Source organism: Bombus vancouverensis, chromosome 12, assembly GCF_051014615.1.
Source record: "Bombus vancouverensis nearcticus chromosome 12, iyBomVanc1_principal, whole genome shotgun sequence".
NCBI classification, from domain to species: Eukaryota; Metazoa; Arthropoda; class Insecta; order Hymenoptera; family Apidae; genus Bombus; species Bombus vancouverensis.
In genome coordinates, this window is record NC_134922.1 from 6,239,345 (window position 1) to 6,264,464 (window position 25,120).

General features: G+C 37.6%; 1 protein-coding gene across 9 annotated transcripts in view; it reads left to right on the top strand.

Annotated features, from left to right (window-relative positions):
* Window positions 1–25,120, top strand: part of Liprin-gamma (liprin protein kazrin) — a 140,197-nt gene that overhangs the window by 103,935 nt on the left and 11,142 nt on the right. For 4 of the 9 annotated variants that reach the window (XM_076623415.1, XM_076623420.1, XM_076623414.1 and 1 more), the window contains 12 exons: window positions 1,351–1,771; window positions 3,247–3,615; window positions 4,469–4,857; window positions 10,912–11,118; window positions 12,784–13,144; window positions 16,356–16,445; window positions 18,162–18,378; window positions 19,049–19,316; window positions 19,840–20,187; window positions 20,667–20,790; window positions 21,007–21,151; window positions 24,714–24,903. In XM_076623415.1, coding sequence (XP_076479530.1) covers window positions 1,351–1,771; window positions 3,247–3,615; window positions 4,469–4,857; window positions 10,912–11,118; window positions 12,784–13,144; window positions 16,356–16,445; window positions 18,162–18,378; window positions 19,049–19,316; window positions 19,840–20,187; window positions 20,667–20,790; window positions 21,007–21,151; window positions 24,714–24,903 — 3,129 coding nt within the window. The remainder of the gene's footprint in view (window positions 1–1,350; window positions 1,772–3,246; window positions 3,616–4,468; window positions 4,858–10,911; window positions 11,119–12,783; window positions 13,145–16,355; window positions 16,446–18,161; window positions 18,379–19,048; window positions 19,317–19,839; window positions 20,188–20,666; window positions 20,791–21,006; window positions 21,152–24,713; window positions 24,904–25,120) is intronic. The other 5 variants (XM_076623416.1, XM_076623421.1, XM_076623418.1 and 2 more) reach the window with 4 other exon arrangements.

Consider the following 25,120-nt stretch of genomic DNA (forward strand, 5'->3'; position numbering starts at 1 on the left):
TGTCTATTAACCTTGGTTTACAGACAGCACATGTTAAATATCCGAGCGTTCCTTTGTTCCGTGACTTGCTCGCTCGTGTCGAGGGAAACCAGGCACGAACTTCTGCCGAGCCATAGTCAATATAACCAAGCGTAAAGAGCTTTTGGAACGACCGGTACAATGGGGGGGCTTACAATGAGATTCGTGTTCCGCGGCCACCGCGGTAGGCTTATTAATATTGCACGGCTCGCGCCGAAGCAAACTTTTATCTCCGGTCTCGGTGTTTGTTCGTTTTACTTTGGACCCGCATTAACGTTCGTAACTTGGCGAAACGTCGGTGCATAACGTAGTTCCTACCGAGGATCAAGACGCGTTATAGACCTCGTTGCAACTTCATGGAACTTTCAATACTTTCTCCTCTCTCGAATTCTCTCGCTTTCTTCTCCGTTTCTTCTTCTGTCTTCGCCGTTTCCTCCTTCTCTTTCTCGCGACAAAAGGGCAGGTAAACAAATAAGAGATTGCGTCCATTGTATCATTTCGTCGGGATAAAAATTCGCGGGGAATTTTCGATTAGAAGTGCTGCGAAATTTACGCGGTAGTTTCGCTGATCGGTCTCCGAACCGATTCTTCGCGCTGCTCGACTGGAAGACGCTTATCGAGGGCTCGATCGATGAATACTCTCGGAACCTGATGAGACTTTGTTTCCGAGGAGTGAAGAGTTCTCTCCTTGTCACCGATTTCTAATTTGAACAGTATATTTTTAACGTTACGTATAATCGGTAAATACTATCTTTATTTTGTAATATAATATTTTGCAATATAATCCAATATTTTGTAATACTTCATAACATAAAACTGTCCATATCTTAATTTGGATAAATGTCCAGCGACCTATAGATAAACAATAAAATTAATTCAGAAAATCCTATGTACGTTCCAATTGTTTTTACTAAAATAGGCAAGCATGCAATAATAACGTAGGCAAGCAACACATGTAATAACAGTATAGATGATACATTCAATATACTATCTACGGTATAACTTCCTTCACTCAATCACGCTAATTGCAAACAAAATTCATTCACCAGACTCGAAAGGAAGCTAAGCAGATTCGCCGGGATTCACAACACTCTTCCACTCGTCCGTACAATAGAACTAAATTTCACGAATGTGGATAATCTTTCGCGGGGTAACAAGATCCTCTCGCATGTTGCTCATTACCGCAGGATTAACATTCTCCCTTTTCAGCAACCATTCACCTTCCCCTCCACCCTCTCTCTCTCCCTCCTGATCTTTCTCTCTCTCTCTCTCTCTCTCTTTCTCTCTCTTGAAATCTCTAACGTCCATATATCCATTGTCTCTGGTTTGCAGGCAAAATTTCGCGTGATGGTGGAGGAGAACGCAGCGACTGGCGCCCGGCTTGACGGGGAGCTGGAACGAGCCAGGGGCGAGTGTGCCACGCTTCGCGGAGAGCTGAGGGACGTTCGTGGCGCTTTGCCGGTGGTGTTGAACAATAACAACGGCGCTGGGAACAACAACGGGGTGGCTGGGAACACCGGCAACAACAACGGAACAACCAGCGCGGGTAATAATGGCGGTAGCCCTGGACAAGAGGGCGGCGAGCCGCAGCAACAGCCGCAAGAGGACGGGAAAAGGCTCAGCGCCGCGAGTAGCCCTGTCGAGAAGAGGAGCTCCGCCAGCGACAAGTCAGCTAGTCCTATCGATAAGAGAACCAGTCCTGTAGACAGGAAGGAGAGAACCAGTCCTATCGATCGACGAACCAGTCCTATAGGTGAGTCTTGGAATTTCTATGGATTTCTATGGATTTTGGTTTGAGGCTTTGAAGGTTTGGAATGCGTTTGTGCGATTGTGGTTTGTTTAATCATTCTGGAAAGAGTTTGATAGAATGACTTATATTGTAGTTTATTAAGAACAACGTTAATAAGGTGATAGTTAAGTATAGTTAAGTGTAGTATTCGTTAGAATATTTACCACTACATAGGTAATTTTCTACCTGGGTTCTATTTCTTTAGTTATCGTAAACGTATCAATTTATATAATTGGAAATTGAATTATATTTTGAAATTATTTAATTTTAATCTATGGTGACTGGGAAAGTGGCTGTTTGAAATATTTATGAATTATTTTGGAATTATTTTCCCTTCCTGGAAGTGTAAATATCTAGGACAATTCGTGATAAATATTTTGAAATCATTATGATTCTTTACATATTGATTTTGGAATATTTAGTGATAAATATTTTGGAACCGTTAGTAAATTAATTCTTCATGAGTTGTGTCAACATTCTTGATTTTATTGTAAATGTTTTCAGAGTCTTGTCGCCTCTAAAAAATTTGTAGACTTCACCTAATGATAAATACGCTATGTAATTTGTTCTGTAGAAAGTTTAAGGGGAAAATTATGTGCGTGTTGAGAAAGTTTGATCTTCCGTTAGTCACAAATGACTAGTGGTCCTGATAGGCTCTCCGAGTCTTTTATAAGCTGTAGGGAAAATGGTGACTCATGGACACTCGTAAAAGTGACATCAAGTAACTATGAGATATACTACAAAGTACAACATGCTCCGGAAATCGAGATAAAGTTTTTAACTATGGACTGTGCATGGGCACTACTTTTGTTTTATACGTTCCAACTTTCAACGAAGAATTACCTGCGTTATCAACATTTATAAAAGAATTTCGATATCGCATCTGAATACCTTTTCGTTATATCACATTTTTCAGTAATGGAACGTAAAATTTTAAAAGACATATGAAAAGTATATTTTAGATACTATCGAAACTTTCACTATAATATAATCAGAAAAAGTAATGTTCAGAATTTTGTATTTTTAATTAAATAATATGTTTCAATAAGCTTTTGGAGAATATCATTTTTTGATAAATTGATAAGACAGCTGGTTGAAGACACGAAATGACAATATCAATCGTTCCATATATCAGTTACTAGAAAATCCAAATAATAATTCTAAAAACTCAGAAATGTCCAGTTCCAAATAAGTTGAGTAAGTTCAAAACGTCTTCTAAAAAACATCCACTTCCAACAACAAATAAATATCTTCAAAATTCTAAGCATTTAAAAAAAATTCCAAATACTCGTTTATGCAGTTGCTTCGAGCACTCAATTCCAAAAAAACCAAATATTTCCAATAAAACCACTACCAATCGCCCGGAAAATCCACGCTCGACCAAACCACTCAATCCCAAGCCACAAATCACTAACGAAACCACAACCACAAATTTCCAGAAAAACGAAATGGCTCGCCAAGTCGCAGTCCAAGCGAAAAAGCACGTCGACCGTACGCTCCAGCGTTGGAGAAAACGCGACTTGGTGGTTCTGGCGGAAGCGTGGACTCTCGTTCCGGAAGCGCCAGTCCGGACCGAGGATCCAGCAACAGAACTTTCTTCCATCGTGGCGCTAGCGATCGATCGAGCGCCGAGAGACTTCGAATATCGGCTGGCAACCGCGACTCCTTGCGATCATCGAAGGAGATGAACGACCAGGAGAAAGATATAGACAAGGATCTGGTGGACGGTGATGTGAGGGCCGAAGAGGACAATGAACCACCTGGACCAGCCCCAGGCAGCAGACCCTCGTCGCCAGCTAATTCCCTGGGTGGGTAACCCAGCATTTAATTATGGAGGCCCTTCCCTTTCAGCCTTCGTCCCGTACATTCACTGTTCGTGATTGTTCCACCAACGGCTGCGCTACGTTTCCGACGATTCCCCGGAATTAAACGGAGCTGAACTTGAGATAAATGCTCTTCCCTGAGTTTTCTTCAATGCGGAAACGAGTGACGGCTGACCGAGAACAGAGAGAGAGAGAGAGAGAGAGAGAAAGGGTGCTTTTCAGTCGTTGGATTCTTGCTGCATTGTTGACAATAATACGCCGTGGTTGGTTGATTGAGAAGCTTGATCGAGGAGCTCTTTGAACGTTCAAGGATGCTTGATAAAATTCTTGGTTTGTTTGGAATTTTTAACCTGTTTGAAATAATTGTGATAAGGTGTTCTTAATGGAAAGGGCTGGTTCTCTTTGAAGATAAATAGACTTCTGCTTCTTTTATTGGAAGCATGTGTTGGCTTTATCTTGGGTGTGTTGCAGATTCTTCTTCTTGGAAGTTTTTGGGAGTTTTAACATTGTTGCCGGTTAAGCAGCTTCCGTGCTTTCTGAGAATTTGCTTGCTTTCGTCCTCGCTCACTTCGCAAACACTTCTCCCCGGTTGGAAGTTCTGTTTTGAAATGGAGGAAGTGTTTGAATTATAAAATGATTTATGGCGGATGTTTATTATTTGTTATTGTGCTCTATCTTCCCATTTAGTTTTCACACCTTTGAGTCAATTACTCGCCGCATGAATTCACGTTAAATTTCCATTCCCAAGAGAGCTATCTCAAAAGTTCGCGAGTAGGGAAATTCGGATTTTTCACGAGTAGGAAAGTGTGTTTATACATATATATTGATGTTCCTGCAGGAATTGGTGATCCATTGGTAGCATCGAGGTTATCAAACATTCATGGCGGTGGTGGTAGCACCGGTTCGGTGGAACTAGCCAGCACGAGGCGACTTCGACTGGAGAATGAACGTCTGGTGGCTGAGGTAGCAAGATTGAGAAGATTGCTATTCAGTGGAGCGGCACGTGGCGAAGTTGGCTCCGAGGATGCGGCACTCGAGGAGGAAGCACGATTTGTTGCTCTTGAAATGGAACTGCAACACGCCAAAGAAGCTCTCCAGGCACTTAAAGCCGATCGCAAGAGGCTCAAGGCCGAAAAGTTCGATCTTCTTAATCAAATGAAGGCACTTTATGGCACCCTGGAGGACAAGGAACGGGAATTACGGGACTTTATCAGGAACTACGAACAGGTAATACTCTTCTTTATTAAATACCAATGCTGTCGCACGTATGATAGAAATCTTTGTTCCCTCGTGCTTAGAAAAATAATCGAGAATTTCAATGAGATAATAGAGAATTTTTCCTTCTTTTATCTTTGATAGAATTCTTCTTATTTCTTCTTGTGACGTGAGTGATTTTTAATGATATTTACGTGCCATATTATTTCACATTTTATTTATGAATAATTTTGCAAATATTTATTCATACTGAAATATCAATACCAAGCATTCGTAATCTAAAGTATCTATTAATAACAGGATACTTTTAAAAATGTTTGTAATGACAATATCATATATCGGTTTTATAGTTCAACAAAATCGATCGAATCAGAGATATCTGTTTCATAAATCACGCAAGCTAACAAAATATGTATTTTCTATGAATGAAATAGCGTCTCTCCAAATTAAAAACGGGACCAAGCGGCCACCGTGCCTTAATTATGCCGAAAGAGTATAATTAAATGTGTAACTAATAAGATATTTAACGGTCGAAGTAATTGTCGAAATGCCCTAACGTCAAGCTGTAACGTTATTAGTGGAGAAGGAAAAATATAACTGTAAAGACTGTAAAAAATGTATTTAACGAATACTCAGCAGAAAACGCATTTCAATTTTCTCGTGGCTCACGTCGGTTCTGGTTCGCAGGCCGGAAACACGATGTACGCGGGGCAGCAATTTTGCTTGTTAAATACTTTCATTAAACTTGCTGGAATTTCTCATTTTCCCCGACACCGTTATCGCTGCAACGGCGACGGTGCGACGACCCAACGCAACATCGGTCATTCCAATTCCGGCAAATGAACAACCCACTTCGATTTCCCGTTGTAAATAAACACGGATCGCCTGGAACTGAGCCATCGTTTCCGGTATTCATGTTTTTATCAATATTTGAAGAACGTGCTAGGTTATCATCGCCACGATTAAAGTTTAGGGCCATTGCGAGTTTTGCGAGATTTAGAGTGGAATATTTCTGTAACCTCTTACAAAATATTTGGCGCCGATGTCTATTCTCTAAAAAATATTTGGTGTCAATGAAACTCATTAATATTCGAGTTTAGATATTTTCATAGTTCTTTCCTTTTTTTTAAGATTTGAGGTCGTTTACAAATTTTATGAAATTTGAAATAGAATATCTCATTTCTATGTATAATCTCCTTCGCAAATAACGTCACTGTTTTCGTGATGTTTTAAAGTGGAATATTTCTGCAATCCTCCTTTGACAAAGAAATAGCCAACGTTTTTTGGAATTTTTGCAACGTTCGGAATTACATATTTCTATATCTCTGTTTCATAAAATCTCGGGATCGCTAAAAATTCAATGCCATTCAATGAAAAATGTTTTTACAACGACCATCTCTGTAATTTCATATTATTTCACGCGCACACATAGTTGCAATCTTCTAGTTGAAAATTTGTTACCTAAAGGCAGAAGCACAAAAAGCACGGACACATATTTCAAACCAGCCGTTAACTCCACAGATGTTTTTAAAGCCAAGATTCTACAGTCGGAAATTTAAGAAGTTGCCTAACTTTCATACTATATTATATCATACGACGTGCCTGAGTTAGGGAATGAACGATGAGGCAGCGAAAGAAAAAAATGAAAAACGCTACAAAAGACCGCTTAAAGTATTTGGTAGGAAAATTGAAAGCCTCGGGTCTTGCATCTTCTTCATTTTTTCTTCTGAACAAGCTCTTATGTACAAAAAGGAAGAGAGAAGATTAATAACGGCACGTTTCGCGAGGTCGACCTTTAATGTTTCCCGGAAAAAGCTCCAGAAAGCGTATCAATGCGCTCGAGCGAAAAACGACGCGTCTGCCCTGGATAGATGGAGAGAAAAAGGATTTTCATAAGGACATGACGATGCATCATTGCAGGATCCTTTGCAAGGAGAAAGGCAAACTTTAATATCCAGTAACAGCACGTTCTATATTAACGATCGTAAATATCCTTTAAGCTGAAAGAACATAGCAGCGCCGTTTCTGAAACAAACTGCGAAAGCCAACGATACACCGGTGAATTTGATAAATCTCCTCGCAGGAATTTCTTACGAAGATCGGAACTTTTCACAGTGTAAAGCTCTTAATCTTCTTATTTGTGCGAAGCTCTATGATTAATTTCTTGAATCGTAACTTTATTTTTTGTATTATGCGAGTTCAGTTTAGAGAAAAATGCATCGAAGTTCTGAAGTAAGCTTCCACGTAATGCTACAGTAGACGATTTTTATACTAGACTATGAAACGTTTAAAAGAATCATTTTCTTATAGAAAGATATTTCGATATTTCTATGAAGGGGTAAATAAAATGTAAAGTAAATTTCTGTGAAAATTAGAAGACGGAGTACTTATATTATAAAAGTATAACGTTATTTCTTCTTCTTCTTTTAAATATCTGCATATGTACAATCTATCATTTAGTGATAATAAATACTAATTATGACGGTTTAGGTTCACCTGAATATGAATATCTACACCCAACGGCGTACCACAGTGACATATCCTTTAGCTGGTATCGCTAAATCTGAATGGTAGTTACAGAAAATGACATTTCTTCGATCTTTCACGTTCTTCTGAGGTGTCTAGTAGACTTGTGGTCTAACACTCTTGTAAATTCGACCAATCGCGGGGAGTCGCGAGGAGAGACGTCAACGGGAGTCGTAAATTCCCGTTACGATTATAACAATCGACACCACGAATTGATCGATCCCCTGATTTCCGTTGAGATAATAGGGGTGATTAAGTTTGTATAACACTGTGATTCACAGAATTATAAGTTATATATTTCTAACACTTAGATTACACTGTTGAGTAGAGATAAATAGGTAACGACTTATCGTACGAAGATACGATAGATATGTACGCTAGAGCAGGGCTCTTATAATTGGATTTAGTGTATTAGTGGACGTAGCACTATAATATATTTAGTATATTTACACTATAGTATATTTACCGACTCTCGCGTTATGCTTAGACTGCCACGATAGGCGTTAGCGTTAGACTTAGTGGTTGACTTTTCCAACGATGTAGAAGAAGTGAAGTTGAGTGACGATGCTGTGTCGGAGGAAAGCTAGTGATGGGTGTGTCTAGCGCACGGGACCATCCGATTTGTTCATGGCATTTTTGGTCAGGAAAGTGAGGGCAGTATATGTTGCTTCTGATTGGATAAACGTAGATTGGTGGACTAGGAAGGGTCTTAACCGCCCTCGATAGGAAGTTGCTAGTGGGAAGCATCGTACGTGAGGAAAACTAACTTTCCCGTGTCAAGCCGTAGTAGACAATAGTCTTTAGAAGTGGTTGAGAAAAAGACATTTGTTGGGTTTGAAGGATCTTAGCAAGCAAATTACTCGGATTTATGACGGGTGCTTAAGGCTATTGAGGGTTCGCCGTAAGGAAGAGCGGACATCTGGTGTCCGTCTGGCCCGCGATGTATGACCTGGGCCAGGTAGAGAGTCGCTCGGCGTAACAACTCTTTAACGCTCTTTAATTATTATTTGTTTGTTGCGGATGCACCTAGCTGCATTCATTATAGCTATTATTTTATTTTGCTATCTCACAACATTTCTAACAATATTTTTACGACAAAATTAAACTACGTATCTCACTTTGAAAATGAAAACGAATCTATTTTTTTTTTTTTTTAGAAATTCGACTGTATTAAAACACCGTATGCTATTATATTATCGCGTTCATTATTAAAGTAAACAAAATTTTTTAAGGTTCGGAATTTTATATTCCATGCAAAAATTAATTCACGCCTCGTAAATATATTCTAATGTATTCTAATATGAAAGTACAAGGGTTCGACGTTAATCACCATAGCTCGTAGCACTTTAAAATACGTATCTTGTTTACTATGCAAATTCCTGGATACTTATCACCGTTGCGAGCCCGCAATATCAATCTGTGTGTTTCACCTTTCTGGTTAAACAAGGGAGAGAACAAGCGGACGTTAAATCACTGCCGGATAAAAGAACAGAGAGACGCGAGGATTTCTCATGGAGAGCCGTGTTACGTCGACACTCGTTGCTGATGAAGTGGATTATGCGCGATGCGACAAGACACGGAAGAGGGTAAAACAAGAGAAAATTGAAGAGCCCGAAGGTGGGAATCTGTCCTAAGACCCCGGGGCAACGAACATTTTCTTTCATCCGTCATTATGCAGGAGCACGAACACACATTGGGAAACGTCTTACGGCTCTCGTCGATGATATTTAACCCGATCGCGAGGAAATACGATTAAGCTAGATGAAATCTCGTGTTCCCAAATAAAAAGTTTGAAACGTTAAACCTTTTTTCAATTACGCTTGGTTTCTTCAAAGATAATAATTTTTCCATGATTCAGTGCGATTGCCTGTGAGCAGAACGATTGCTCTTTGTTCTTCAATGTTCTTTGAACATTCAAATGTAATAAGAATAGGAAATTCTTTAGGTGTAGGATGATGGTTTGATTTAATTAGGAATTCTTCTCGGTTTCTTCAGTGAACATAATACTCACATGATTCAGTGTGATTGTTGGCTGAATTATTTTTCTTTGCTTTGTGAATTCTCAAATGTAATGAAGTTAGAAAATTCTCTTTATGTAGAATGCTTTGATATAAACTGATGATTTCTTTTTGGAAATTTTGCGAATTATAGATCGATGAAGTAAAGTATAATGTTTTCTCAAATGTATTAAAATACTTCGAAAAGTAGCCATAAGAAAGAATTCGAATCTATTTATATCTCTCTTATTTAAAATATAGACTTCCCCTTGGAATTTTATTTTATTTTTGAGAAATACAGTATATATTTATTAAATATTTACATTATTAATTATCGAGAGTAACAGATATTCCATTTATCGTATAGTCAGTATAACGCTGCAAAATACGAGATTTTGGACAGAAACGAAACACGATGAAACGCTCCATATCTTTACACATGCACGCGTCCGATTTTCCGCGTGACAGCCGGCAAAGCCGTATGGCCAGCGATATAACGATAGTTTTTAACTTTAAAATGTTGACCTGCCAACGGGCAACACCTGACCGACCCGTTGGAGTGTCAGTAATCGCGTTGTCCCAAAGTTTAGCCGATAAACCAGCCTGCAACACCTGTTATACGTACGTTGAAGTTCCTTACGCCCGAGGGAGAGATAAGTGGATTAAGTTCTCCGTAGCTGGTATCCTAGCGGCTAATAGGTGAAGGTACATGACACCTGTAAATAAGCGACAAGTTGCACCTGTATCGAGTTACGACATTGTCGATCGAATGACCACGGGGTTCTTCAACAGAAGAGTAAAAAATAAGAGCTAATGGAAACGCCTGGGAAAAATCTCTGGTTGCAACCTACACCACATCCTTTATTAACCCCTTAACGAATTTTTCTCAGGTTTCTTCGTGAACGTGATTAGATTCTTTTTTAATAAAACTTGACCATCTATAAAAACGGCTGTGACATATCTTTTATAAATTTTTGTCAACTTGAAACGTTGTAACTTTAGAGTTATATTATATTCTATTATACAGTTCTGGTAACCAACGTAAGTAACATTAGAGTTACAAAGTATGAGTTTTGAGATTAAATAATCAAAAATCCAACTAAACTTTTCAGCTCCAAAAATCCCTACCAAATTTTCTCCAATTAATCGCAGCAACACGAGTAACTTTAGAGTTATACATAGGATTAATTTTGACGTTAAATAACTAAAAGACCAATCAATCACAACAATGCAAACAACTTTGTACAAAGGGTAAACTCCAAAATTAAATAATCGAACTCCTATCGGAAGCTCCACTCGAAATTTCGCCAATTAATTGAGACGCATTGCAGAACGATTCTCCTCATCGTAGGAGGCCTCGGTATAATTACGGTCGGTGGCTCAACTTTTAATCATACATCGCGTACCCACTGTTGTTTCATGGCCGGGGTGTTCAAAGGGGCTCTTTGACACTTTGTGCTTGTGCTGCATGCATTGTTAAACGGTGGTGGTTCTCGGGTGGAATTACTGCCCGGATATGGGTCTCTTTGACCGTTGATTACAGCGGATGCGAGAGAACGAAGCGACTTTAGGACGCCTTCAACAGCAAGGAGTCGGTATGCCTTCGGAGGAACGCGAACGCGAAAGGGAAAGGGAACGTTGGAGCCTGCTAAGGGCTGCAAGGGACGAGGCCGATCGAAGTCTCAGCCTTGCGGCTAGTTTGGCCGACAAAGAAGCCGCCCTTTCGCACGCACACGCGACTATAAAAGAGGTGAGCCCCTTTTTCTTCTCTCTCGTTTCTCTCCATTCTTTTTTCTCTTTTCTCTTCTTTTTTCTCCACGTTCTTTCTTTCTTTCTTTCTCTGACCTGTTGTCCTCAACGCGTGCATTATTACGCACGACGGGGAGTCAGCTTGATGAATTTAATCTCTCTGCCAGGCTGTGGTTGAAGTGTTTTGCAAAGAGAGTGCGCTCCGAAAAAATGCTGGTTCTCTCGAGTCAGCAGCAACATTTTTCTCCTGTTTACGCTATGACTGTTGCTTAACTTTCTGGATTATTTGCTGGGAACGTTGACTCAGCTTTTGGGAGAACTCTCTGTAGTCGTTTAAGTTTGATTTCTAGGCTGCTTTCAGAATAATATGTTGTGGTGTGTCTGTGTGATTTTTTGGAAGTCGATATTTGTTTCCTTAATTATGGGAATGTTGACGTTTAAAGGTAATGAAATATCGGTGGTGTAGAAAAGATATAATTTTTAGATAATAATTCTCAATTCCTCAGAATCTTTACATTTCATAGATTCAAACAACGATGACTTCTTTCCGGACAAAGGTATTTTTCTTATATGTATATTCGTCTCTTCTATTGTGTATTTTATTTTATAACTTTAATAATTGTATCTTGTAAGACAATTTCACTATACACATAAGTGTTCATAATAATTCATTCTTTCTTACTTGTAGAATTTTCGCTAATGAAGCTCCTAATTAGAATTTTCTTTGTCTAAAATTCTAGTTAACGATTCTACTTTTACCAAATATGCGCGAGAAACACGGATTTTTAGGGTCCGCTCTGAGCTCCGCAAAAAATTGATCTATCGATCGACGTAATATTATTACGAGCAGTTAGGTAAGAAGCGGCACTTTGCGCGCACATGCAATTACGCGGAGGGTGATTCCGCTTTGAGCCCTAAAATTGTCCTCCACGCTGTGCATAAACGGGCCGGCGGCTAACGAGTTTAAAACTGATGGCTCGAGGGCTTCCTCGGTATACGTATGTCAGCCGAGAATCACGCACGTCCCAAAATTTTCGTTTCTAGTCTCTGTTTAACGGTCTCCGAAAATTCAACCACTGTTCCACAGAAGCCAAACCGATCGATTTTATCGAGATAAATCGTTCGTAAGATGCTTTATTTATCACTTTCTCATTTCTCAAGATATGTCGCACTATATATGAAGTTTCTCAAGGTTTTTATCTTTTAAATATTAAATTTTATGAAGTTTTATTAAAGTACGGGCTGTTACAAAATAATAACTAGACACTTTAAACTGAGAGAAGAAATTAGAAGTTTCCTTACATAAAAAATTTTCCAATAGTCTAATATCAAGTACTACCCCAACACTAAAACGTAAAGTTTCTAAAAGTTTATAATTTTCTTTGGCTTCTATGTACCTTAATTGCCATTTTCTATAACAAAGTGATTCTATCTTCATTCCGTTTAACAATCACACTAAAAAAAATCAATAAATCTCGTATCATACGTAACACGATGTTTCCACAGAAATTCCTATTTGCTCGAGATTCTTCAAAATTTCCATCTCCTCAAAATTTTCCAAAATTTCCATAGATTTCATGCAAATTCCCAGTATACCCATAATATTTGCAGAACCCATTTCAAATTGAAATTCCTCGAATACAATGAGAAACGTTGGTATGTACAGCTACAGCGTCAATTGGCGGAAAGAGGTGGCAGCGGTGGTATCTGCTTGAGCGACCAGGAATCCTTGGTCTCGTTCCCGAGAGGCAGCGTGAATGGAGCCGCGACACCGGGCGCCGGAAGTAGCAGCGGTGGCGGTGGTTGTGGTATCATCCCTCATATGAATTCTCAACCGCCATTAGGCAGCACAGAGCTAGGAGTGACCGTTGGGAACGTCGGCAATGCGGCAGGTGCTGGCTCTTCCGGTGGACAGGCGGGCGATCGCGGAAGTTGCAGCGCGGACAGCGGTGTTCGAGGATCTAGCGACAGGGAAAGCGGTGGCGCAACCAGCGTGGGCGGAAATCTTTCAGATTCTACTACAGACGGTAAGAGATACGCGTATTTTAGATCTCTTATTATTATTCTTGTGTTATTTTATTATTATTATTTTATCATTATTTTATTGTTATTGTTGCCTGTTTACGTATGCACTTTGTCCGATTTTAATGTATAAATACGAGTCCCTGATAAACTATGTGTCGTGCGAAAAAGATGTTGAGTTAGGGATTGAATGGTTTCGAGGGGAACATAACTAGGTGTAATTAGATTTTCTACAGATGGACGCGTAGAGGTCACATGGAGGTAACGTACGTTTTCTTAAATAGAATCATACAAGTTTCAAAGCATTGACGATTGTCAATACGTCTTGACATTCTATATAAAAAATTATTATCCTTATTCACGTTGAAAGACCATTACTTTGGTAGATATTTCAATTTTTACTTTGTAAAACTTATCATATAAAAGGACAAGAGAAACGTATACAAAAGTTGTGACTTGCGTCTTCCGTGTGTTTCATATGATAGATTATACGAAATAAGAGTTAAATAGATATTTTTATCTGCTAAAACAATGACTTTTAAACGAGAATAGATTAATAATTTTTTATAGAGAATGTCAAGACTGATCTGTTTTGTATTAAAAATTATATGATCCCATTTGAAAAAACGTACGTTTCCTTCATATAACATTTATCCGTCCACTGGAAAACTAATTGTACCATATTATGTCAATCTTAAAACCATTGAATTCCTACATGAACATATCTTTTTATACAGCAGGTAGTCTATTTCGCATTTATAGATCAAAATTGGATACACCGTATACTGCTCGTTTACCGCATCCATGACATAACTCAAAAATCACGATTCCAGTGGAAATGAGTTCGAATATTCTGAATAGTTTGATGATGATGCAGTAGCGACACAACTGTTTCCACGCGATGAATTTTTTAAATTCACTTATAGGACTCTACCAGTAGGAAGTACAAGAAACAACTATTTGTTCCTACTTCAATAACTCAAAAGCATAGAAACTTTTTTGTTATATTGTTGTTGCAGCAAATGAGCGATATTTAGATGATTGCTTTCTTGGAAGTTAGAGAAGAAGGTTACTGGAAGAGTTATAGTATCTTTTAAATTGCGTGGGTTCGTTCGGAATTGAATTTTAATTGTGATGTAGAAATTCAGGAAATTGGAGGTTTTATAGTTGTGTTAAGGCATGGAAAGAGATCCTTTGTGAATTTATTAAGAAGCTTCAAAACTTTGGAACATTCTCATTTATTACTTCTTGTTTTGTTCTTGTTAAAAGCTTGTGAGTGAGGAATAGGTGTGGAAATATTTCCTAGTTTTATACGTCAACCTCACCATAGTTTTATACTTCAACATATAGGAAGGAGATAAATGATTATGCAAGAAATCCTACATAGCTTTGGAAAGTTATAATTTTAGTATTATGCGGCATTTCCTTTCTATTTAAACTTTGATTAAGAAATTCATTTGAGAACATCATCTGAAGTTTCATGGTAATTTAGCACCAAGACACGAAGAAGATAGTTTAGAAAATCACTCTTTGTATAAAAATATGTTTCAGTTTGGAAATATTTCTGAAAATTTTGCGGAATTTGTTCATTAAATTCCAAAGTATAACAAGTACATCGAAAAACCACAATACAATCCTTTTCTTAAAACAAAGATACTCGTAAATTAATCATCAAAATCTGTGTCTTTTAATTCACATATTTCGTTAAAATCATAGGTATGTAACATACTCGACAATACGAGAAATATCATTTTTGAACCAAAAGTAACTTTTGGTACTTTCTGCATTATTCATTGCGATCGTGGAAGACTCTCTGCATTGTGATCTACCTCCCCGGTAATGAAGTAGCTTTCCAGTCGCGAAGCTATCTCGCGTATAATACAATCGCCATTATTATTCATCAGAGTGTCGAGTGGTTGGAACGCGATGATTCTTACGCTTAGGTACAACGAGCGGCGAGATTAATCGTCTAGTTAAGGTGCATTACGGTGCATCCGTCGGGTCGTCGGTGAGAAAAAAAAAAAAAGAAAAGGAAAATAAAGAAAAATGAAAGGAAGAATAAACGTACGATAAGCTTCATCAACTGCGAATGCTAATCGAAGGTGGCAGGCTAATCGAGCGAATTTCCTTCGTATATTATTCAGCCAATCCTCGTGGCTGCGCATTAAAGCCGATTGATCGATTTGGTTTAGGACAAACACCACGTACGTGCTGTGATCACGATGCATGTGCACGAATTCTGAATTAAACGTTACACGAAATATCCAAGCGCGTTCAATCCTTAGCAAATCTTTGTTCATAGGTAAATTAGAGTGAAATAGTATTTTTTAATTCTTCGGAATAGAATGATTCTATTATGCGAAGAATAAAAAGAGAAAACACGATAAGTTTCAATGTAAAGTCCACTTAGGATGACAGAATTTTTAATTTTCAATTTTGTACTATAAAATATCGTCAACCAATCTCCTCTCACTAAAATTGTGCTTTTATATGATTTCGAAATTAAACATGTAAAATTATCTTCTTGAACGTTTCAAAAATGTCGATTAGTTTAATTATGTCTTCGGTCTTTTTATGGAATTGAACGTGCTAGGGTGAACAATCAATTTTCATGTAATATAATACGTTTACCAAAATCTTTAACTTCAGGTCTGCTAAAATAACACCCTGGCCAATGTAAGTATGAAATGCAGTTGACATGTGCAACATAAAGAACAAACAGGCAGCGAAGAGACTGTTATGATTCCCAAAATCCTATAGTAAACTTACATAACTCTAAACGTGTACGAATATTCGTAACCTGCTTCCCGAACCAATACACTGAACATAGAATTGGTAAATCGAATTTACCAGTGTCAATAACGAGCAGACTTCCCTGTTTATCCCAACTATTTCCAGCCATACAAATTCTGACTCCCGCTGTCAGCACAATGAGCCTTAACGAAACTCATTATAGAAGGAATTTCAATTTCGGTTGACAACTCGATCTCCATCCTGACTCCAAAAAAAAAAAAAAAAAAGAAAAAGAAAAAAGAGAGAAGAACGAAGGAAACTATGAAAATAAATTGAAAGTCTAAATCCAATCGTACAACGTCCCTGTCTATTTTTCTCGTTGATTTTATTCCGGGAGAATAAATACATACGGAGAAGTGACGTCGATCTCGGTGTATCAAACGCAACGAAGAATTTTTTTTTACTTTATATATTTCCGCGCAGGCACGCCGACAATTACGGTCGAGGGAAGCGGTCTCGACATGGACAGCATCTCCGTGGTTTCCTCCATTGCACCATCCCACATGTACCAGTGTAAGTGTCCAAACATAAATCGTTGATCGTCGTCTCCCGTATCTTCAACGTCGTCCTACGTTTTATTTTTTTCTTCTCTTCTTCCATTTTTTTTTTTTTTTTTTTATTTATTTATTTTATTTTCGACTGGAGGATTCCTGTGCTTCTCTTCTTCTGTGTGTTTCTTTGACTTTCTCTCTTTCTCTGTCTACTATTTCTACTATTACTACTCTGCCAACTGTGTTTCTTTCTATTTTCGATTATTTATTCGGCTCTGTTTTACGATTGAATGCCTGCTTCTCGTTGGTCCTTCGAAATCGATCGTTGCTTGTCGTTTGCGAAGTTTTCTTGAGTGTGAGAGATAGGCGAAGTTCGTGTTAGGGGATGGAACTACGTAATTTAGGTGGAAATAGAAATAAATGGAAATTAGCGAGTTTGTTTACTAAAATTGGTAATATCATAGTAAGGAAATTTAAAGTAAATAAAACTTGTGATGAAGTATAGAATGAGATAATATAACGAGTGTTGTTATTAAGGGAAATGGTTTAATTTCTTTATTAATATTAGTAATATAAAAGATTCTAAATATAGATAATAGGGACAAAATTAATTTGTTTACAGGATGAATGAAGACGTCACGAGAATCTAATTAATTCGTAATTTAAAGTTTGTAATATCATAATAAAAAATTTCCCTTTTGAAAAGTTCTGACAATAAATAAACTTCGTATCAACGGACGGAATGGAATAATTTCTACAATACAATTTCACTCACAAAGACTACAGAATCAAATCCCTTATAATTAAAAGCAATTATTCAATTTCTTTTTATAGACCTTGTACTACCAAACTTCCACAAAAGTAGCCCCATGTACAACAATATTATTTTATCCAATTATTCATAATAATTTCGCAGTACGTGGTATGTATATTTGTGTGCATAATCCCTTATTCAGGTGGCTGCTTTTGAGAGTAATCGGTCGTCATTGATCGTAGAAATTGCATCTCTGTCGCGGTTTATTCGTTTATTTATCCATTCATCCGAGCACAAACGGTAATTAATATTAAAGGTCCATTATGTCGTGGTTTTGCCCTAACAATCGGCTAATTGTATGTTGTATGGCCGATGCATGCGCATGCACATGTTGGAGCAGTCAGAATCTATTTCATAGTATCCAGATTAGAATGCCCTACGTACACGAATAAGAATTTTTAATTAATACATCACCAAATATACTATCAACAGTATACGTGTTCTTTATTTATGTACAATATTACTTTTCATTAATTCGATTATAGTTTAGTTTCATTTCTCAACTTCGTTCTATAAACTTCGTTCTACAAACTTCTCGTGACACGAAGTTCGTTGTAATCTTGTCAGACCTTCGTCCTGCTTCGACGAATATCTAAGCTCTGAAACACTCTGCATCTCTACCTCGACGATATAAATCGAAACCAAGCAAGTGCCTACGAAACTTTGACTCTGCTTACGTGCAGAAAATTGTAAGCTGTGTGTTCTTTATGTTGCATCGATTGTTGTGAAGCACATGCGTCTATCGAAAGAGATCTGTCGAAGGGAAACGATAAATTTGCTTATCAAAGCGAAAGATACGATATATTCTATATTTATCTAAGTATGTCAGAAAAATTTGAGAAAGGAAAATTGACGGATAAAAAGTTTGTATGAATCATAGCTTTTAAGTTTGTCTTATGTTCTCATTGATATTATATTTTTCAGCAGCGACCACGCCGAAAGATTGCAGCCCGACATTGTCGCCTCTGAACGCGTTCTCTAGGTCCATGGACAATTCCTCGTTATCGCGATCGGTCGAACAGTTGTCGAGTCCGTTAGAATCAGAACCAAGAAGAAACAAGCAAAGCACACCTGTCGCGGCACCTGCCGCGCATTCACGCTCCTCTGCGACTCGCGGGGGCACTTGGGGTTCTATTTCTAGGTGAGAACTGAATTTATTATACGTAATCCATTCGACAGGATTAACATTACGACGGCCACGTTGACCTTATTTGGGTCACTCCTGCATTTCCATAAAATAATAATAACTCGCAGGAGGTGGCAATTTCTGTTGATTAATGCTACCATTATATTTAATATGGAAATTATTCTGTCAAATATAATACAATCAGGTGTGTTAGAACAAACGAATATTACAAAGATTCCTATTATAAAATAATATATAACAAGATACAATAAGACACATATAACGATATAACGACCGCAAAGAAATATTACTAATCAATGCAGTTAGGGAAAAATTGCTTACCATTCGCAGATATACGTGCCAGATCGTCTATGCTTTTAATCATTATACGATAAAGGAAGATTTTCCGTAATTCTCGAATTTACAAGTACACAGAATAATTGTTGTGAGAATTTGAAAATACACAAAATAATTATTTCGATAATTTACAAATACACAATTTTTATAGTTAAATAAATTAATGTTACGTTTTTCGTTGCTTTATGTTCTTCCTTTCCTTAATTGCGTGTCATTTTCGATTCGCCAAGAAACGAACGATAAAGTGTTAATTTGGAACCTTAGTACCTCCACAGAAGTGTATAGCATCTTCTTAGCTCAAAAACAGTTTCTTCGTCTCGATTTTCAGAGTGTTTGCCCGTACACGACATCGAAAGGCGGCGAACAACTCGAGCGGTGGAAGCGGAAGTAACGAGGGTTCCGACAGTTTCGATCCTTATAGATCATGGTCGCCTCTCACGGAGGAAGGCTATGCTGAAAAGCTACGTTTACTCAGAGAAGCCGCATCCGTACCTATGGAGAGATGGAGGGCACCTACAGTCTTAGCGTGGTTGGAAGTTGCTCTTGGTATGCCACAATATGGTCCACGATGCGCTGAAAACGTTAAATCGGGAAAGGTACATCATTTCAGGCTACTTAATGATAGTATATTAGCTGATAATTTATATCAAAATCCATGAAATCGTAATATTATAAATATTAATATTTGTTGTTATTAAATCGTCGTATGATTTCATACAGATTTTTATTGAATCATCTGAAATAGGATATTATACAGCACTTTGTAAAATTCAGAAAGTAGTTTTGCATAATTTTGTATTAATCGTCCAACTAACTCTAAATCATTGGATTATATCCTTGGATATCACATTGTACATCTTCTAAATCAGTGACTATAGTTCATACAATTTCTTTTTAATCTTTCTGTAAAAAATATGTAAAATAATATATTAATGGTATTTTGTCTTCGGTACTAAAAATGATACTTAATCCAGCTATGAAACATTCTTTGTTGAAACTGAAAATTAATATAACGACACTTAGAAATTAATTATATGTTGACCGCCTTTTAATTGTTTATATTCGTCTTCCAAAATATAACAAATGATGAGATCTTATTTGATCGTAATACTTGTCCAGGTTTTACTGGAACTAAGTGACGCAGAATTGGAAGCAGGATTAGGAGTGACCCATCCTCTTCATAGAAAGAAGCTCCGTTTAGCTATCGAAGAGCATCGACACCCGAGTCTCGTTCGATATCCGTGTATTGCTCAATTAGGTCACACGTGGGTCAGTTCAGAATGGTTGCCTGACCTTGGACTCGCTCAGTATTCTGAAAGTTTCGCAACTAACATGGTGGACGCACGGATGCTCGATCATCTGAGCAAAAAGGAACTCGAGAAGCTGCTTGGAGTGACCAGGAAGTTTCATCAGGCCAGCATCGTGCACGGAATTCATCTACTCCGAATGTTGAACTACGATCGTCAGGTAATGGCATAAAAAGAATATATATGAAATGTTCTATACTTGGTGGCTTATGAAAAATTGTATACTTTATAAAATACTTCAGGAACTCGCTTCTTCCTTTTTCAATTTTATGAAAAATTGGTGTATTCTTAAGATCTGAAGAATTCAAGAAGTTCTTAGGAGTTTAATAATAAATTTGAACCTTTGGAAATATCATTTATTTAATTTCATAGTTAATTACATTATAATTTGACATTAAAAAATATATAGAATGCAATTTTCTGTAGTAATTTATAATAATAAGCAAAATCTTATGAAAAATAGTAGTAGGCTGGTCTAAACCACTGTGATTCTCAGCAAAATATCGCATTAATTTTAGAAATAAAATTGAGTTACAAATAGCATTGAGTTAGGATTATTAATTTGTTATTGTTCATCATCATCACTTAAGTAAACACTATAAGGAGGACACTGTACCCTTAATTGTATTCTTACAATAGGCACTCGCAGTTAGAAGACATCAATGCGAACAAATGGACACAGATCCTTTAGTTTGGACAAACCAGAGGTTCATTCGGTGGGCGAGGAATATCGATCTGACTGAATACGCTGAGAATTTAAAAGGTAACTGGAAAATTTAGTTCCCTAAGCAAACATTCAAAAGAATGTTTTTCTCAAATTTGCATTTTTGTTCCAAACCATACAAACTTCTCATTTATAAAACTAAAAAATTCTTCTTAAAAACACAGTAATCTTCAATTTGTGATGTAAATTTAAGTACTTGTAATAATCATTCATCTCAAACGATAGTGAGATACCATGTTATCATTTGTAATGCAGATTCAGGTGTGCATGGCGCTCTGGTCGTGCTAGAACCATCCTTCACCGGCGACACCATGGCTACAGCTTTGGGTATACCACCAGCTAAACAGATGATCAGACGACACCTCACCGCCGAGCTCGAAGCCCTCGTCGTTCCAGCAAGGTACTCAGTCTACTATCATCCAGAGGCCACATTGGACAACGCTCACTAATCGACATAAACGTCGTTCCTCGTTCGACAAACGAGATCGACGTTGCTAACACGATTCATTCTCGTTCTTCGAGCTTTCATTTTTACTAACTCTTTCCTCGACGGGGGTATTCTAGAATTAGTATCACGCTAACAGTAAAACCACGTCGTCACCCACACCATTCAAATAATCTGACGATTTTGCCAGTGAATGAATATTAATCAAGTAATTTCAAAAAAGCAAGAAACATAAGATGTAAGATTTTAGAAATTCTTGAGATGCTGCTGCGGTGCTCTTTTATACTCTCTTTCGGAATCGAGCTAACGTTTCGAGCAGACAGCTTCGACAATTTAATATCACAGCTTGTCGGTATATTTTAGGAGAAAAGTCGCTTCGTAGCGATCAATTACAACGCATCAATTAAACAAAATTTCGCTTGTGGTAAAAATAAAAGATAGAGTAGAGAATTTTGTGGATCGTTTTCTACCCTGATCTAGTTAAAAAAGAAAAAGAACAAAAAAATATCGTACTTTAGGAATTATCGCTGAAATATTGTCAATTATCTACACGAAATCGTACACGTTTATATGCATAGAGACGATCAAAACGCGAGTATGTTATTTCTCTAGTCTTGACAGATTTTACAATGGTTGAGAGAACACGTTCGTTGATCATTGAAATTCGCGCGATAGATATGTGTTTTGCAAAGTAACGTTAGCTTTAAAGAAACGTTGTTATTATATACGAAAGTCGAACTCGATAGGCCTCACATTTTTCAGGGTTTCTACCAATTTAGTCTATTCGTTGATCAGGTTCGGACGGATATTGTAGTTTAGCCAATACGATATTCCCGATCTCGAGGATTGTACATAATAATGGCCGAGCTTAATGGAGTAACTTGCATTGATATTATTAAAATCGGTATCAAGGTTTCCGCTTCCATCGAAGCATTTTTTAATAGAACAGAATACTATTATTGGGATATTGTAAATAGTCGAGTGTTTGAGCAAAGAATTATTTACAAATCAGTAGTAGTAACGCAGCGGTGTGCACAAGAAAATTAGGATTAAGATAAGACTTTATTAATTTGGACTTTATTAATTTGGAATATTTATAGAGCAAAATTCAATTTCTTAAAAAGAATATACAGAGATATTCTAAAAATTAGGTCAAGCTACAAATCTTATATAGCTTTCACAGCTCAATGATGATTATAATTATTACTATTTCTATTTAAAAAAAAGTTAAAAATTCAGCATTATATCTTATATTCTTAGAAATAAATCACGGCTTGTTCCAATTTTTAGAATCACCCTGTACAACCTAGAATAAGATAATTGTTCATTCCGACAGACTTGACATATTTGGACGCCATACATATCATAAATACCTTAGGAAATTCAAATAGGAGACGATGCACTGACATTACGATGCTAAGAACACACGATAAGATAAAAGAGAGAGAGAGAGAGGGAGAGAGAGAGAGAGAGAAAGAGCTATATAAAGAGGTAAATGTGCATGCTAGTCTGGGCAATCTCGACTCATCGGCAGAATGGTCCCATTGAAATGGACAGAGTCGAGATCGCTTACGACTGGTGCCTAGTATGTAAGTACTCATCCGTAATACACACGCCATACTTGGATATATCGGGAATACACACACGTATATACAGTACAGTACAATCTCGACATAATGTACATATACAAACATATGCAGTATACTCGATGGAATTTCTTCTTATTGATATAACATTGTACTCGGCACCGCAGCGATTCGCTGGGTCTGCAGTCCACTCGATCGCGGATCCATCGGTAATGTCTCTCATAGCTGAGCCGTAGCCCACAGCTGCTGCCTGCACTGCACTGCGCTATGTACAGCACACGTTAATATTAGTAATTCTGGTGTAATCCCTGGCCAAAGGATTCTATCACAAAATTAGAAAACTCCTTCTAAAGGCATCGAGTTTTCCTCGAGCTTTTTTTAATCTTCTATCAATATATAGATTTTCTCTATTTAATTGTCACATTTAATTGAATATTAATTTTACAAATCCTTGAAGTATATCCGATAAATATATTTTCATGAAAGAACCAATTCAGTTTGTAACTTTTTTAGGAGGGGACTTAAAAGAGCGAAAAGATTGAAATTGTCAGGGATTACATCAGTATGCATTATGGTTCCTTTCATCTTTTTCTAATTTGCCAACTTTGATATTTACATTTTTGACTGTTCGGTGTTTAATCCAATCGACTGACCAGCAACGCTCGATGCGCCTCGGTCGATCCTACGTGAACGACCCTGCGTATTCTGGCGTCCATTTAAACATATATACATTCTTCTATATCGATGGTGCACAAAATGCTTGTGTATGTATATTTATGTTGTAACTAGATATTCATTATGATACATATCTCGTTCTCTATTGTCGAGCACTTGCAGCGAGCCACTGTTCAATTGCCAAGTATCTACCACGTTGATCACGATATATTTTGTGTGCCAAGACCAGTTTTTCAGTAACTTCATCTGTACCCTGAATAAAACTCCTTTCTCGTATTCCATCGCACCGTTCACACACAGTAAAATTCTCACTTTGAAAGGAACCACCTTGGACCTGGTAAACTTTAACTCGATCGCAACTTTCTTCAATACCAAGTTCCCCCTTTCACAATCAGATGTACTTTCACAGACGTAAACATTTTCTACGAATTTTTCACACGTATCAAAACTTGTTATTTTTCCTCCATCGAATCTTCGAAACGATGCCCCACGTTGTTTAAAATACTCACATTGATTAATATCTACTGTTAGATTTTAGATGATGGTAATACTTTTATAACTAGATTAGCACTATTAACACGTTCCACGTGGCGAAAAACTTAGGATTTGAATTGCAAAAATTGCTTCCGAATCTCTTAAATAAATCAAATTCTATTATCAAATTTTTCAAAAGCGTAGTGTTCCTATTTTTGAAATATTATGATGCTTTCTCACTACCAACGCGTTTTACATCTCGAAGATGACCTCAAAACAGAACTTTGAAATTGAATGAATAATCGTATCTCAATCCGTCATTACTAGGTATCTAATATTAAATTCTACAAAAATAAAATAAGATTGTTTAAAATGATCACAGATTCCTATTATCAAATTCTACAAAGACGATTTGCTAATCAAAAAATATTTCTAACTAAACTTTACTAACAAAACTCTCTGTCTTTTTACATCTACAATATCAAAGATCACAAACAATCCACGTCGCGGAACGTGTTAAACCACCACATAAACACATCCGTTCCCATAGAAAACCTGAAATTTGCTTCACACCCTTTTCTCGCATGATCAAACTAAAAGAGAAAAAGAATAAGAAAGAGATACAGATGTAAAGATGAAATTAAAAAACGAGGAGAGAGGTTCGCTGCAAAACGTGCCGAACGTGTGTGTGTCCGCGGTGTCGCCAAAGGTGTGTGCATATAAGCGGTCAGGATGCGTGTACGCAAAAAGGCGTGCATGTAGCGTGGTGTGCGTGTGTGTAGAAGTCAGCTGGAGGTGGTCCCGAGGAACAGCACCAGCGGGGGTCGTCCGATGAGCACAGTGAGCGCGGGCGGTAGCCTCGGTCGTGGAAGCAGGGCGCTACATCTTCAGCATCATCAGAGCTCCCTGTCCGCCCTGCACATGACGACCAATCACTCGGGCACGGTCGATAGACGCAGATCCAGCCTCAGGGTAACGTACCGTATAGATTCAAAAAGACACACCTGGTCCATTCACTACTGCACCGGGAACTCGGTGGTATTTCTAATTTCTTTGCCCTTATATTCTTCCTCGAGCTGGTGCAGAACACGATTCGTTCTTCGCAGATCGCTTGTCGCGATATTTTATTACATATCACTCCTGACTATTGAGAGTTAGTGAATTCCTCCGGGTTTATATCCTTGGATGA